Source organism: Clarias gariepinus, chromosome 8 (assembly GCF_024256425.1).
Source record: "Clarias gariepinus isolate MV-2021 ecotype Netherlands chromosome 8, CGAR_prim_01v2, whole genome shotgun sequence".
Taxonomy (NCBI): Eukaryota; Metazoa; Chordata; class Actinopteri; order Siluriformes; family Clariidae; genus Clarias; species Clarias gariepinus.
Genome location: NC_071107.1, coordinates 8,784,407 through 8,800,698, shown reverse-complemented (window position 1 = coordinate 8,800,698; position 16,292 = coordinate 8,784,407). Strand labels below are relative to the sequence as shown.

The following is a 16,292-nucleotide window of genomic DNA, read 5'->3' as shown; positions in this document are numbered from 1 at the left end:
CTGATAAGCTTCTTGAGGAGTAGGTAAAAGTCAGGAACGTTTTGAGGCCTCTGTGTGTGTGTGTGTGTTCCAGCGGGATTCCAGAAACAGCTCTGAGATTCAGGCTCTCGAGAGACCTCTTCTTCCCTCAGCTCCCCAAACACTTAGTGATTCCTCTCTGGTGGTGATCTTAATGTCTGACTGACTCCTGACATTATTGCTCTTAATGTCACTGTCTTAGACCTGCATGTCTGATCAGCACGGGGACAATGAGAGTGTGTAAGTGCGAGTCTCCATGGCAGTTTTTTTTTCTTCTTTTTTTTTTTTAACCGTTCCATATCCTATCAGATCCATTATCTTGCTCTACGTAATGCCAAATAAGTGACAAGCCAAACAAAGGCACATTGAGACAGGCCGCATGTAATCAGGGCAATATAAACTGGTTAATACAGACAGGAAAAGGCAGGCTGATAAGAGACAAGCTATTAATGAATCAAGGTTAGGGATCAAAATCTGTATTCAAAGATGGGTCACCTGACCTGCCTGCCGTGTTTGGCTTGGTACGAGTTATTAGTGCTGCCAGTCAAAGACGGAGATAAAAGAAAAAAAGAAAAGAAAAAAAAATAGTGATCGCTGTCGTTAGTCGAGTAAAAAGAAAAAGAAAAAAAGCCAGAGAATATGTGTGTACATAGAACGAATGTAATTACATATGAACACATTGAATCTAAGAGAACAGATTGATAATGTGTTCTTAACAAATACAAATACTGAAATTAATAGAAAGGGCAGGATTTAGATTTTTTTCGTCCAGTATCAGGGGTTTGCTCCGAACATTAATAATGAAGCTAAGATTGAAGAACGGTAGAAGTTCAAAAGTTTGATAAAAGTCCTGCAAATTGCTAATGTTATAAATGAAAAAGTTTGAGCAGTCCATGGTGGTAGGATTAATATACAGTACAATACCAGTCAGAAGTTTGGACACAAGTTTGGATTTATTTTTTTGCATTTTAGAATAATAGTGGATTTTTTTTATTCAAAACTATAAAATAACGCATATGGCATTAGGTAATTAAGGAACAAAAACAACAGTCAGACTGGTAGTGTGTATATACATATGGCCTGTGGTTCCTGTGGGCAGGGGTAAGCCTTGGGTGCCAATGATCCTGTCACAAGTTTATTTATAATAAATGTCATTGCCTAACATTTAAAATAAAAGATTAAATAAAAACGATAACGCAAAAATAACAAAAGTGATTTAAAAACATATCATCCGCATCATAAAAATATTTGACTTACTCGTCTACTGTCCTTAACCACTCACTCACTGTAATCAGGGTCTTGGGGGACCTGGAGCCTATCCCAGGATGCTTAGGGCACGAGCTGGGGTATAACCTGGACAGGGTGCCAATCCATCACAGGGCACACACACATACTTATTCACACACTACGGGCAATTTGGGAACGTCAATTAACCTAATCTGCATGTCTTTGGACTGTGGGAGGAAACCGGAGTATCGGAGGAAAGCCACCAAGCACGGGGAAAACATGCATGAGACGGGAATCGAACCCAGACCCTGGAGGTGCAAGGTGAAAGTGCCAACCATTACACCACCGTGCCACCTGTCCTTAACCATATTTAAAAAAAAAAAAATCCATATCTAAACAGTACAGGGTTATTTCAAGAGCTTACTCTAACTATCCTCGCCTTAACTCGAGCCTGTCGTTAAACCTTAGACATGAGCGATGTTCTAATACAAAGATTTCCATTCACATCCTCTAACACAAACATCCTTATGTTCATCTGACCAAAACATGTCACTGAGGGCTAATAGATAGTCCTAGGCCATTCACTGTAAAGAACTGTAGTGATTAATGTCATCGCACTTGCGATTCAACCATGTCGTTCAACAACACTCCACATGCTGGAGGACAATAGCTCACTGAACAACATGTCTGTCCGGCTTTATTAAACATCTTTGACATCATTGCACTCGAGTGAAAAGGAACATTTCAGTGTGTTGGTGGTAAAACAAATAAATAAATAGCGTGTGGTTCAGGTCACACTTATGCACATCAGCGCACTGGAGAGCCAAATGGATGACATCACTCAATAGTTTCATAGGGCGGCTGGTGGGAATGGGGGGTGGGGGGCACGAGAACAGTGAGATGGATGAGGCTTAGGCTGTTACACAAATGGGGACAAACCATGACGGTGACATCACCTCCCAGTGTCCTTTAAATGTCAAAATACAGATTGACAGGAGTGTCCGCCTATTATAAAACACACCCTACAGGAAGATCATGCGGCATGATTCACAATTTCATCCTGTTTGCAGCCAGGAATCCCTTTTTAGTGTGCAATAATTGGTAAAAGATTAACTATTACGATACATTTAAGATTTTTGTATGACAGCTATTTGAAGTAATCAGTCAATCTGTTAAAGATAATAGTTAATTTACATTGATACATTAGTAGTTGCATCATAATGTTATTTAATTATAATTCACATACTGTATGGGTGTTTGAATTTGTGTCACTGCTTTATCTTGTATACAGGGTCGCGGGGGGCCAGGAGCCTATACCTGGAGACCTTGGCGCATGAGGCGGGGTACACCCTGGACAGAGTGCCAATCCATCGCAGTGCACACTCACACACACTCAAACACCTTACATGCAATGTGGAAATGCTGAATTAGTCTAATCGGTATGTCTTTGGACTGTGGGAGGAAACCGAAGTACCTGGAGGAAACCCACTAAGCATGGGGAGAACATGCAACCTCACTCGAGGCAGCGCAAGGCGACAATGCTAACCACTAAACCACTGTGACGACCCGTAACATGCTTTTAAATTTATTACAGCAATTTTCAAAAGAAAGACACTGGATATTAAGATTTACTTCTGATGGATGATGTTATGGTTTTAAGTTAAGATGTGAACAGAAAAAAAATAAATATCCAAAGCCAATTTCCTAAAATTCTGTCTGGCAAAATTTAGATCTTGGCCCGACAGGTTTTCACATAATAGATATCAAAACTTAAAAAAAAAAAAAAAAAATGTAATTTTATTTTAAAGCCTTTGGCAATTCTAATATAGAATGTAATATAGTCTACATCAGTTGTGCCTCTCCACCGCACCGCGGACTGGTCCTCGGGCCGCACAGAAAGAATTATTCAATAAAAAAATTTAAATACGTATTAAAACACGTATTTTTATTTGATTTCCATTTTATTGACTATGATCAAATCATCTCCCATTCATCTCCCTCTGTATTGGTTTTGATGCCCGGCAAAATGGAGCTAATGATAATAAAGCTAACTAAGCTAAAGCTAAAGATAGCTTTAAGTAAAATGAATATAAAAAAAACATACATCACCCAAATTGTGTATGTTTTGGTAAGAAAACAGCCAATGATATGAGAGCAGATCAGTCTCTGAGACTGTAAACAACAAGAAAGCTGCATTTCAGAGAAACTGCCAAGGGTCCAAGTTGAATTACAGGTTTATCACAACAGGTGATTCACAAGCCCCAACCTGGCCTGTATAATAGATAAGGCATTATAAGTTGTTCATCAACTCTGGAACATTTAACTGCACAGAACAGCATTAACTCCTTATAAAATCTACTGCACCACATTTTTACTTATTAATAAAGAATTATTTCTATTTCATCATTTATAACTATGCTAATAACTGCATGTTTTGTGCATGGTTGTATTAAATATGTCAGTCAATCAATAGCGATCAGGACCAATAATTCTGTGGGCGTCTTATGGGACCTATACTGTAACAATATTATATTTATTTCAGAAATTATGGAATTAAAACTGTTCTAGAACAGCAAGCACAGACTTTATGGACCATAATATATTTTCTAAGCTTGGGTTCTCTAAACACTGAAGGTTCACAAGTTCAGGCTTTCAGGTGCCAGATGTGCCAAACCTCAAACTGAGCTCAGCGCCAATGCCACAGTGCCCCGTCTATGCCAACCTGACCGAAAGGCAGAGGAGGTACAGATCACAATCAGAATCGCGGCATTGTGTTGAGGTCACATTGCAAAAGAGTCCTTCCGCAGCTCATCTTCATGCAGCTGTGCATTTTGGGAGATGTATGCTAAAGTGTTGAGTTCAGTGCCACAGCACTTGTGCCTGTACCTATCATCGGTAAATGGTGAAAACATAACATTGGGTGGCCTCTGACCCCTCCCGGTCTCACCTTCAGACCCTGAGCTTCAGCTTTATCCTGCCTGTCTAGACTTGGCAAACAAAAAGACACGGGCCTGGAGCCAGCCGTTCAGTGAAAACATATTTCTCCATACACATATCCACCCTCCGCTCCCTCTCTCATGCTCTCTCACGGGCGTGTGCATGCACTTTCTCTGTGAAAGGACCTTTGAATTGGAATTAGAAAAGAGTGGCATCCACAGGTCTCTCTCTTGTCCATTTCCCGTAACCCGGTTAGTGCTGGAAATAAATAGAGACTGCTTCCTACAAGTTCTCATTATTCTCCACATTGCCCCAGGCCAAATTTTCCATTCAATTTCCCCATTGATTTTACACACAGAAGACTACAATAAAATCATACAACTCTTAAGATAACTGCATTCCTTATGGATCAATCACAATATGTCACTGCGGAAACTTAATAAGAGTAATAACAGAGATTACTACACTGGCACGGCTGTAAAACGGCACACTGGTATGCCTCGATGCTCAAGACTGGGATTCCAGCAGACTTTGAACTTCGAGTTAATTATTAACACCCATTTCCTTTTTTTAAAATACAAAGATTTGCTTTGTAAATGAGTCATATGGGTTTTTTTCAATTTTTTTATCTGCTTTGATACACAATCGTACGTGCATTTTGCTACGGTTCCAGTAGACGTATGTCAGTGTGTGTATTTCAGTCATTATATGCACAATGTTTTCGTAAAGAATAAATGAGTGCGTGTGCATGTGTGCGTTCGTTCCACAGCTGATTGGTGCAGTCGGTCTGGCTCCAGCGCTGATGTTGGCAAAAGACAGCCAAATTCCACACTCTCATGCCTCGGTACTTAGCCTTGTCAAGGGCCAAACACACACATGCACGCCCGGCTGAGGTCTCGCTCTGTGAATGTGCACCTTGTAACAAAATCTTTAAACAGCAAGACAAGAAGCAGACAAGAAGTAGAACACATGTCTCCTGCTCTGAGGTGTCGGTGTTATGAGGATGACAGCGACCATGACCTGGTGAAGGATCACCATCGTGCTGTGCTTGTTCCATGTGAATGTAAAGAACTTAAACAGTACACGTATACTTAACGTCCTTTTGAGCAGATGCTATTAAAATATTATTAGTTCTTTAAATCATTAAGCACTAGAGCTGTGAAATGCACTTACACTTCTATTAACTAGAGGATCTAGAAGTTTAATGAACCTAAATACTAATTAGCTTCCAAAAATGGAAAAAATACTAAGCTTATTGATATATCGTCATATAAAATTACACATGCATTGCTTGGCATCATGATATGTCTAATGTTTTCTCCTAAATATATAACAGAATGGAACATAACATTAAAAACCATTACAGGTGACATGAATAATATTGTTATCTTGTTGCCATGGCATCTGCCAGGAGGTGAGATAAAATAGACAAAGTGTGAACGGTTGGTTCTTAAAGTTGATGTGTTGGAAACAGGAAAAATGGGTTTATGAGCATAATAGCGCCATAGGAAACATCTCTTGGGTTTTTGATGCCCATGTGGAAGTTATTTTAACTTGTACCACCTACCACAACACTGATCCAGAGCACGTGCAGCGCTTCATGACAACAGTATTCTCTTAAGGCAGTGCACACTTTCGGCAGGATAACACCTTGTCATAATGAAAAAATAAAAAATAAATCGTTTAGGGTCTCAACTTGACCTCAGATCCCCCGTTTGTGGGATTTGCTGGACAAACAAGTCCAATGTATGGAGGATTCACTTTACAACTTAAAGGATCTTAAAGGATACGTGAGAACTGAATTTTTACTTGCACAAACTCTCAACTCTCTCTCTCTCTGTGTCTCTGTTTTGCGCATGCGCTCTCTCAACTCAGCAGCCCTATGCCTACTGGTCACTGCTGCATCTGATTAGTTCCGGCTAAAGAAATCACCAGAGGGATTGACGCCTATTTAGTAGGGAAGAATAAAGTACAGGTATTCTGCAGCCATACATTGTTTCACTGGACTTTTTTAATTGCATCCTATCATAAAACTCTATCATGCATGGTGAATTCCCAATAAGTCCCAACATTAATAAATACAATCTGCAGTACATAAAATAAAAAAGATAATTAAATACAATCAGCTTATAATCTAGATAATATTGCTACAGAACATTTAGTCTAATTTAGTTTATCTAAATGCTTATATTCAGTTTGAGAGCATTGCAGTTAGGTTATTGTTTATTAGTTATGACTTTCTATTTCTATTAAATTAAATCATATTATATATAAATAAAAAAAATTCAGCTGTTGGACTCTTCGATCTTTTATGGTTTTTTTGTAAAATTATTTTTGCTAGAATCAGGGTTAGGATTATAGAAACATAATTTGCTATTCAGGAACAAAAAACAGACACATATATATATATATATATATATATATATATATATATACTTATTTAATTTGCAATATCAATATTAGGAAACATACTGTACATCTTAGGTGTGTTCAGTATTTTTACTTCTTTTATCAGGAAAATTATGCATAATTCAATGGAATTTAATAACATATCCGAGTTTACAAATCAGGGTTTTTATCATGTGTTTGTAAGCGAAAGCAGATACTGCTGTGAATAAGGTGAATGAAAAAAACTGTGTGTGTGTGTGTGTGTGTGTTGTTCTAGTGCCCTGTGTAATAACCCTCACAGATGGTCAGGGGTGTTTCAGCGCTGTCCATGTGATGGAGAACAATCACTGAGTGCTTGATTGCTCAAGAAGCACAAGGCGTATCTGACAGGGGAAGGGCGTTTGTGTGTGTGTGTGTGTGTGTGTGTGTGTGTGTGTGTGTGTATGCGCATACACGTGTGCAGAGCCTGTTTAAGTTTAACTAAGCTGTGCCTTTACTCTCACCTCTGACAATAATGTGGCTTGTAGCAGACACCACTTGCATCAAATCAAAATTTTATATACTCCTTAATGGCTGTGGATTTTTGATTCATCACAGGCAGCGGCACGAGAGGATCATTTGCATCCTCAGCTCGCACATTGCCATTTCTCAGTGCGTACCAGATGATTCAGGATTATATACTGGAGACAGATGAGAGCAAAAGTCACACAGTGTAAAAGCCCCATAAATCCACCTGTCACTTATGCAAAGCCATGTAAATGGAGTTAGCTGATTAAGACACAGACAGATACACACCATCTGAAGATACACACGTATGCCACACACACACACACACCACACACACCCCATGACCCCTCCTTACATGAGCTAGTGGAGCAGTTTATCAAGTAATTATTGTTTGATTACATCGTTTCATTATCTACACTGATTGAGTCAGCACTGACGCCAAAGGTCAAGCACCATTAGCGGTGCGATGCTCCGGGCCGCTGCGCTGGGAGCGCCTACCCCCCTGCTGCCTCTCTGAAAGGCCTAATTGTACATTCATTTGTTTGAAGAAGAGGACACACAGAGAACGGCTGCGATGGAATATTAATGCTGTTCTGCCTCACATAAGTACTATTAGGCAAAAGAAGAGGCATGTTAGTTCAGAAGCACTGAGGGGAAAATCTGCTGTCTGTCCGTACAAATTACTCAGATCAGATGCCTTCAGAAAACACACACCATCCGTCTGAAAGCTACAATGTGCTGTAAGAAAGTTTAGAGAAGTGTCCCAGCAGGACATATATACAACATATATATATATATATATATATATTAGGGCTGTCAATATTAACGCATGTGATTAATCCAGTAATTTAAATGCATTACTATATTTTTTTAATGCAAATTAATTATATAACCAAGTTTGACCCTATTGGCTTCCCGTCATTACAGCGCAGTTACAAGTTTCATTTAAAGATGGAAGTTTTGCAGTATAACCAAAGTTGTTTGCTCGAGCTACCTTTAAAGTGAACTATTTTTACAAGAGTACATTAAACGTAAGACGTGGCTCAGGTGGCTAAGACTCTAGGTTATTACCCACTATATATAACCATACACTATACTACCATATAACCAGCCACTGCATACAGGCCCGAGAGATTTTAATTTAACATTAGTTAAATGTTAATCTTTAAGATATTATAAAAATGCATAATCTTTTTCCCTCTGAATAATCTGAGTATTTAAATTAAAAAATGGTGCTTAAACACTTACCATATTAACTGGATTAAAATGTTTAGTTGACAGTACTAATTTTATACATATAAAACATGTAGACTAATTTTGATGAATCTAAGTATTTAAAAATTGTAATAAATCGTGTTATATCACAGATTAGATTAAGTAGATTAAAAATTTTTAATCAACTTGACAGCACAAATTTTAAGTATATAAACTATGATGCCATGATTTTGTTTCAGTTAGTCTTTCATATTTATTTCATTATTTCTTACCTCTTAATCCTCAGTTAAATAAAATGCACCTATAAAATGATTCATCCAACAAGGAAATTAATAGCATATGGCTGTATTTAATCACCACGGACAGACATTGATCATGAACAGGATATGAGGACGATATGAGGCGTAAGAGGATAGAGGAGGAGTTCATACCTGGGAGGAAAGGAGATCTCCAGCTCGTGCAGACGATCCTTAAAGACAGTCCTCTCTTTATCAAACTCTAATAGCTGTTGAGAAAGCAAGAGAAATGTAGAGAATGAACTTCATAATGAATTATATAAAAAAAAAAACAACAACCTGGGAATCTTATAATGGCATCTCCAAATCATTTCAAATCCACTATTTTACAGTGAGAAGCATTGTCTGCCGTTTAAAACACTTTGCAGATCTTCCCAGGAGACGGAGTCCCAGCAAGTTCAGTCCAAGGTCACTCCAACAAGACCTCAAGTGACCTCAAGTGCACCAGCAAATCAACATCTGATTGACGTAAGATGATGGAGTTCAAGGTGCTGGAATGGCCAAGTCAGTCCACACCTCAATCCACTGTGATGCTGTGGCAGGATCTTCTGAGAGCTGTGCAGAAACACCTGTCCTCAATGCTCATATTATTGTGTATGGATGTGTGTGTAGAGGTCTGCATTGGCGTGTTTATGGATGTGTGTGTATATACACGGGTGTTCATAGGGTTGTGTGTATAAATGTGGTTGCTGGCCTGTGTACGCATGTTTATTACCATGTGTAAGGATGTATAGATGTGCATGTTTGTGCTTGTATGGCTGTGTGTGTTGGCGAGAGTTGGTGTGTGTACGGATGTACGTGTTGGTGTGTGTAGGGATGTGCATGTTGATGTGTAGGGAAATATGTGGGTTTTTTTGGGGGGGTGTACAGATGTGTTATTTCGTATAGATGTGCAATCAGAGTGTGTATGGATGTGTGTGTACGGATGTACGTGTTGGTTTCTATACGGATGCATGTGTTGGTGTTGGCGTTTATTGGTGTGTATAAACGTGAGTGTGTATGGATGACTATGTTGGGGTGTGTGCGTGTTGGTGTGTATGGATGTCTACGTTGGGGTATTTATGTGGGTGTATGGAAGTGTGTGTTGGTGTGTACATGTATGTAAAGGTTGGTGTGTGTATGGGTGTCTACATTGGGGTGTGTGTGTACGGACGTGCGTGTTGGCGTGTGTACGGAGATGCGTGTTGTGTACGGATGTGTATGTTTTAATGTGTTTGTGTGTTCTGAGACACAAGGCTCTGTGACAGTAACACACATGACAGTAAGTGCCTTTCTAACAGTAGAGTGAGTGAATGTGTGCTTGCATGTGTGTAGTGTGTGTGTGTGTGTGGTGTTCATCAATCATGCTCTCTCCCAGCTGCACACACTCAGAGGGAGTTGCGCTCGCGTCTCAGATGCAGGGATGACTGAGACGAGCTAAAGTCATTAATCAAAGCAGAACAGAATAATTAGCCTGTGTGTGTACACATTAATTATGGCAGAGACCAACAGGTACAACTGACACCTGCATCACTGCCTCGGCTCTGACAGCTAAACACAGGAAAAATCCATTGACTCTTGTGTATTCTCGCATTACTGTACATTGTGTTTGCGCGTCTCTGTATTGCGTTGCGTGTTTAGACTGGCTTCAAGCTTCAGGAAGAGCATCCGTTACATTGCCAGAGCTGGACATGTCAACTCTCTCACACACACACACACACTTAGGGTATGCAAACTACATGCTTGAGTGCATATATGAAATGAGTTTTGTGTATGCCCAGGGGAAAGACACCAAGTACAAGTACGATGTGTGTGTTTCTTAGGACAGGCGTCTCACCTCTGAAATATACCAGAGTGAAAATCACTGCAGCAGTCCTTCAGGAAAGTTTGTAAAGTAAGAGTTGCAAAAGTGAGGTTGTGTTTTGTTGGGAAGTCAGATTACGTGAATGTAAGTACTGCAATTCGTATGCCAGGACAGCCTGAGGGATAGGATTTCATACTACATTTCATCGTGACTCAATTAAGCAGCATGATTCGCTCATCTGATGGGTCGGCAAAAAAAAAGAGAGAAAAAAAAAAAAACACGTCCAAGTTCAAGGGCTTGCCGTTTTATAGAGGTTTGCGCTGTTTATCAGGGGCCGCTGACCTTGAGGGAGGAAAGGGCACACAGATCGCGGGGCCAGCACAGAGACAAGGGCTCGGATGAAGAATTAGCACCGGAAATAAAAATAAACGTCAGTATTAGCTCAAAATCTGCACCCCGGCTCAATAAGCTCAGACACGTAAATCACGGTGGCTTTGATGGCCCAGGAGCCGAAGGTTTCAGGAAAACCGCGCAGTGAAATGTCCCCGTGGCTTCCTGGCGGCTCACACCATGTCCCTTGCCATAATTGTGCTTTGATTTATACTTTGTCAAATGCAGCCCTGACAACATCGGCCGCCATTAAACGCCATCAATAAGAGCTGGGTGAGAGGTCATTTAATTTGATTTTTTACTCCGCACCGCTTTGCCTTCATTGCAGAGCCGATACGGCCCCTAACTTTTATGACGTATTCATTATTTTGTGCCAAAACGATATACTGTCAAGTTCAGATACGAAAGGGGAGAGGATGGATCCTGATCACCACATCCCAAACACCTTAGACAAAGTCAGCACTGCATTTCCAGAACTGAATTAGACTATTAATGAATAAAAATTTAAAAATGAATAAAAAATAATAATAATTAAAAAAACATATTAAAACAAAACAAGAAAAATATCTTCCAAAAACAAACAAAACCCCCAAACAACAGAAAAATCACAATGGAAAAATATAAACAAGGATGCAAACTAACAAAAATAAGCAATTGAATTAATTAATAACACACATATATAATAAGCATGCAAACAATACAAGAAAAGAAAAGAAACAAACAAATCTATAAACAGCAATAAAAGCATGCACTCACCGGTTAGCTCATTAAGTACACCTATTCCCCCGCTCGTTACCGCAAATATCTAATTATGTGTCGGTCAAGATGATCTGCTAACGTTAAAACTGAGCAACAGAATAGGTGAGGAAGGTGATTTAACTGACTTTGAATATGGCATGGTTTTTGCTTAGATAATGGTGTGAAAAAGCACAATACAAAAGCTTTGTTGGACTACGGTTCGGAAGGTCCCAGGATCAAACCACAGCACCACCAACTTCCCAATGTTGGGCCCTTGAACAAGGCCCTTAAACCGTAACTGCTCAGATGAATGAGATAAAAATTTAAGGTTCCACATGGGTACAGGGGTAGCTCAGTGGTTAAGGTGTTTCGGAAGGTCCCAGGTTCAAACCCTACAAAATTGCCACTGTTAGGTCCTTGAGCAAGGCCCATAACCGCTTAGATATATAATAAGAATAATGGAAGTCCCTCCGGACAAGGACGTCTGCCGAATGGCGTTAAAATATAACATCATCTTACACCTGAAAAAAGGATCTCCGAATTTACCACACTTCAAAGCAGACGGGTTCCAGCAGCAGGACTACACTGGGTGCCAAAAAAACAGAAAACTGAGTCTAAAGTTTGCATTGGCTCACCAAAATTGGACAATATAAGATTGAAAAAACATTGACAAGTCTCGATTTCTGCTGCGACAGTGAGATTGTGGTATCAGAATAAGGTGTAAACAACATGAAAGCACGGGTCCACTCAGTCTTATTGGCAACGGCTCAGGCTGATGATGCTGATGTTATGGTGTGGAGGGGATATTCTTGGCATACTTTGGGCACCTTAATACCAGAATATTGTTGTTGACCATGTTTATCCCTTTATGACCACAGGGGACACATCTTCTGATAATTACATCTAGCAGGATTTTAGCCTTTTATTATGTCACACAAGTAAAATCATCTCAAATTGGTTTCTTGAATATTGGAATTCACTGGATTCAAACGGCCTCCACAGTCACCAGATCTCAATCCAGTAGAAGACCTTAGGGATGTGGTGGAACATGGAAGACTGACATCATGGATGTACAGCCAACAAATTCGCAGCAACCATGTGATGCTACCATATCAATATGGAACAAAATCTTTGGAGAATGTCTTTTAGCACCATATAAAATCTATACTTTTTATATAAGGCGAATGGGGGTCGGACTCAGTACTAGCAAGGTGTATCTAATGAAGCAGCTAGTGAGTGAGTAAACCAGCAAGTAAACTAACAAACAAACAAACAAACAAAAAGAACCCCCCCAAAAATCTAATTATCCCATTGTTTAGGAGCATATAGTAAAACTTGGAGACATAATTCATTCTGAAAAATCGTTCCGGAAATGGTTCAATCCACAATCCAAAAATATTCATATAAAAAAAGATAATACAAAATATAAAGTTCAATTAAAACAAACTAACCTGCACTTTACCTTTGAAAAGAATCATGGCTGGTGTAAGGAAAAAAAAGAGTGGAGGAGGAGGAGGAGGAGGAGGAGGAGGAGGAAAAGGGGGGACCTATCCAATAACACTTGCTTTTGCCTCCTTCTGAGGATTTTGCAGAAATGTGATGCCGCACTGTCGTTAAACCGACTGATCTCCTGCACTGCTACAGTACTGTATGGGAGACGATTACCCACAATTTCGCAGCGAGAGAGAGAGAGAGAGAGAGAGAGAGTGAGAGAAGTTCTGATCCAGTTGTGATCACGTGACGCCCGGCAGACATGGCGTATATGTACTGCTCGTATTTCAACACCTCGCTCTTTTATCAAGTTAAAATGTATTACAAAAGTTTTTACTATCATTTAGAAAGAACTGTTAATTTCCTGGAAATGCACTCCTTTTATTATGGCAATGAAAATAACTAAAATACATAACAATAAATTAAAGTCTATGTTACCTGGAATATTTCACTCAAAAAAATATACACACAAAAAAATTTAGGCCAACATTGTGCACCAATCGTGTTGATCGATTACTTTTATGAAAAACATTTTGCAAATATCATTTTTGGCTGAGCTTACTTCTAAAAAGTTAAATTTTTCACGCTTTTAAATTAAGCATGCTCGGATTGCATTTAGCAGTGCGGTTTCACCACAAGTGTGTGTTTGCTGCCCGTAGGAGAAAGACATAGGAGCGATGTGTAACGGGGCGGCTGATTCTGCTTGCAGAACACTGGACTCACATTAGATTAGCGCTGCTCTGCTGCTTAGGTTCCTTGACAGATAAAATATGGCTGGAGCTACGCAGAAGGGCCATGTTATTTATTTATTTGGACTCTTAAAAACTCCAGCGGGTTGAGAAATGCGGTGCCCGAGGACGCGAGGAGCATGAGAAGCCTGACAGAAAAGTTCATCGCTTGCTCCACTCCTCCCTCCCTGCGCTCTCGTTCGTCCCACCGGCTGGCCAGCTACAACAGATAAAGTTACAATAAAGAGATACTAAAACAAAATCAATGAAAAGATGAGAGATTGAGGGTGGAGATGGAGGAGGGGGGGTGCACTCTTAGCGCAGTCCTCGACTGCTGAATGTCTCGGCCGGGTGGTACGTATATTCTCTCTCTCTCTCTCTCTCTCTCACACACACACACACACACACACACACATATATATATATATATATATATATATATATATATATACACACCCTCCCCCTCGGCAGCAAACCCCACGCCCCCTTGACGCAGCGGCCCCCGGAAAATTTAATCTTCCCAAATCCTCATCAGAGCTCTCCATCCTCTGCACCTGACAGCTACTCGGACAATTAATTATACAATTTCGATGGGAATATCGACTAAACAAAGCTATTAATCATAGCAAAAGTCAATAGGCATGGACACATTCAATCATGTCCCCACCAATGATTACTCCTCTCAAAATACAATAATTATTTTCAAGAGCTGCCTCGAATTAAATTTCTGTCAAGCCGGTACAAGTCTAGTAGTTGATGAAGGATGCAATGGAGTTTTATTTATTTATTTATTTTTTTTCCACCCCTCCTCCTTTCGGAATGGGGTGGAGGGACATTTATCGTTTTGGAAAGGTAGTTTGTTTCATATGGCTCATAAGACAGTATGTTTAACTGGAACATGACCATCAGATTATCTCTCGCCAGCCATAAAGTCATTTATCCTACTGCTCTCCTGTGCAGCAGACACACGCTTTCTCTAACGGCTACGTATTAGGACACGCGCATCCTGTGTTTATAGACGGGAAAAAAGCAAGGTCAGTCTGTTCCTGTTCATTAATCAGGCCTTTCGTGTGTTTGTCTTGCCATATATAAGTGAATACAAGATAAGTAGCTTCTCATCACACTTTCGCCTGACGATTATGTTAATCTCGGTTATAAATCTCACTGCACTTTATACAAATCTCAATGAGAACATAAGGACGCCAATAGTGACCCTGTGATGGATTGGCACCCTACCCAAGCTGTACCCCACCTCGTACCCTGGGATAGCCTACGGGATATACCATATACAGGGTAAAGCGGGATAGACAATGAGTGAGTGAGTGAGTGAGTGAGTGAGTACTGTGATAAACACAGAACATGCAGCTTACCAGCGTTCCATTGTTTTCCCGGAAAACATCCTGGTTACTGTAGTGAAAAAGCTTCTGTCCGAGTTGTAGCACAACCTACAAGACAGAATGCAGAGCCAAGTGTGAACCATCAGCCTCCAGAATAACAAGACCAAAACCACTGTAATGTAAAGAATTTCAGCGATAGTACTATGCAAAAGCCTTGATCCAACCCTCATTTCTTCATATTTTGCATCCAAAGACGTTCTTGTATTTTTAAGGTCATTTTAAGGAAGGCTTCCTGGAACGTGTTTTTTTTTTTTTTTTTTGTGCAACTTAAGGATGAACCAGTAAGAAACAGGCACAGATGATGAGAGATGATCAGGCCAGCTTGATTAGTAGACTGGTGATGCTGAATGCTGAGTGGTTGGATCAGATAAGAAGGGAAATGAGGTTGGTACATAAACAATCAAGTTTAAAATGGTATCTTTAGACACTTTGCAGCCTGGTACAGTAAAGATATGTTGTCATTTCCTTAATTGAATCCACTTTAATATGAAGAAATGAGGTGTGGCTCGAGACTTATATATCTGACTCTATATCTGGTGGTTGGATGATGCCTGCTGGATTTTAAGTCTATTAAAATAACATACCAAGAATGAACAAAATTGGGGGTTTTAAGCTTATAATTCAACACATACACTTTAAGAGATCATTAATTTATTTCACCCTAATAATGCATGAATTATATTCCTGCAAAGCTCATATGAGGTAAGACGGCAGTGTATAAAATGTAATGGCTTAAAAAAAATAAATAAAAGGTCCATCTACATGAAGATGTACGGTATAAAACCTTGTTAGCACAAAGTGAATGTCAGGTTTTTATCAAGTTGCTAGATAGCTACAAAAAAAAATTAATTAAGACTTAAACCTAATCATTTCAGTTTGTAATGAGATACAGCCTGTCCAAATGTCTCTGCTGCTCATTCTGCTGTCGGAATAAAGTCTTTAAATTAAATCTTCTTCCTTTTCACATTTGGAGACAAACAGATTTTAAAAGAATGTAATTTCTGGCTGCAGTATACAGAAAAACACATTTTCTGTAGTGATCGGAAATGTTTACTAGATAAAATGTTATCATTTCATGGCAAATATAGTTACATAATCAGAAATCCCTTTCAAGATGATATGAGGATGCTGGTTTGCAAGAATGGATTGGCAATGTAGTACTATTGTAAACTATTTT

At 39.6% G+C, this 16,292-nt stretch overlaps 1 protein-coding gene across 2 annotated transcripts in view; it reads right to left on the bottom strand.

Annotated features, from left to right (window-relative positions):
* Nucleotides 1–16,292, bottom strand: part of LOC128528802 (inositol polyphosphate-5-phosphatase A) — a 166,638-nt gene that overhangs the window by 10,938 nt on the left and 139,408 nt on the right. For both annotated transcript variants that reach the window (XM_053501937.1, XM_053501936.1), the window contains exons 11-12: nt 15,089–15,163; nt 8,724–8,797 (exon numbers count right to left, since the gene is read on the bottom strand). In XM_053501937.1, the coding sequence (XP_053357912.1) occupies nt 8,724–8,797; nt 15,089–15,163 (149 nt within the window). The remainder of the gene's footprint in view (nt 1–8,723; nt 8,798–15,088; nt 15,164–16,292) is intronic.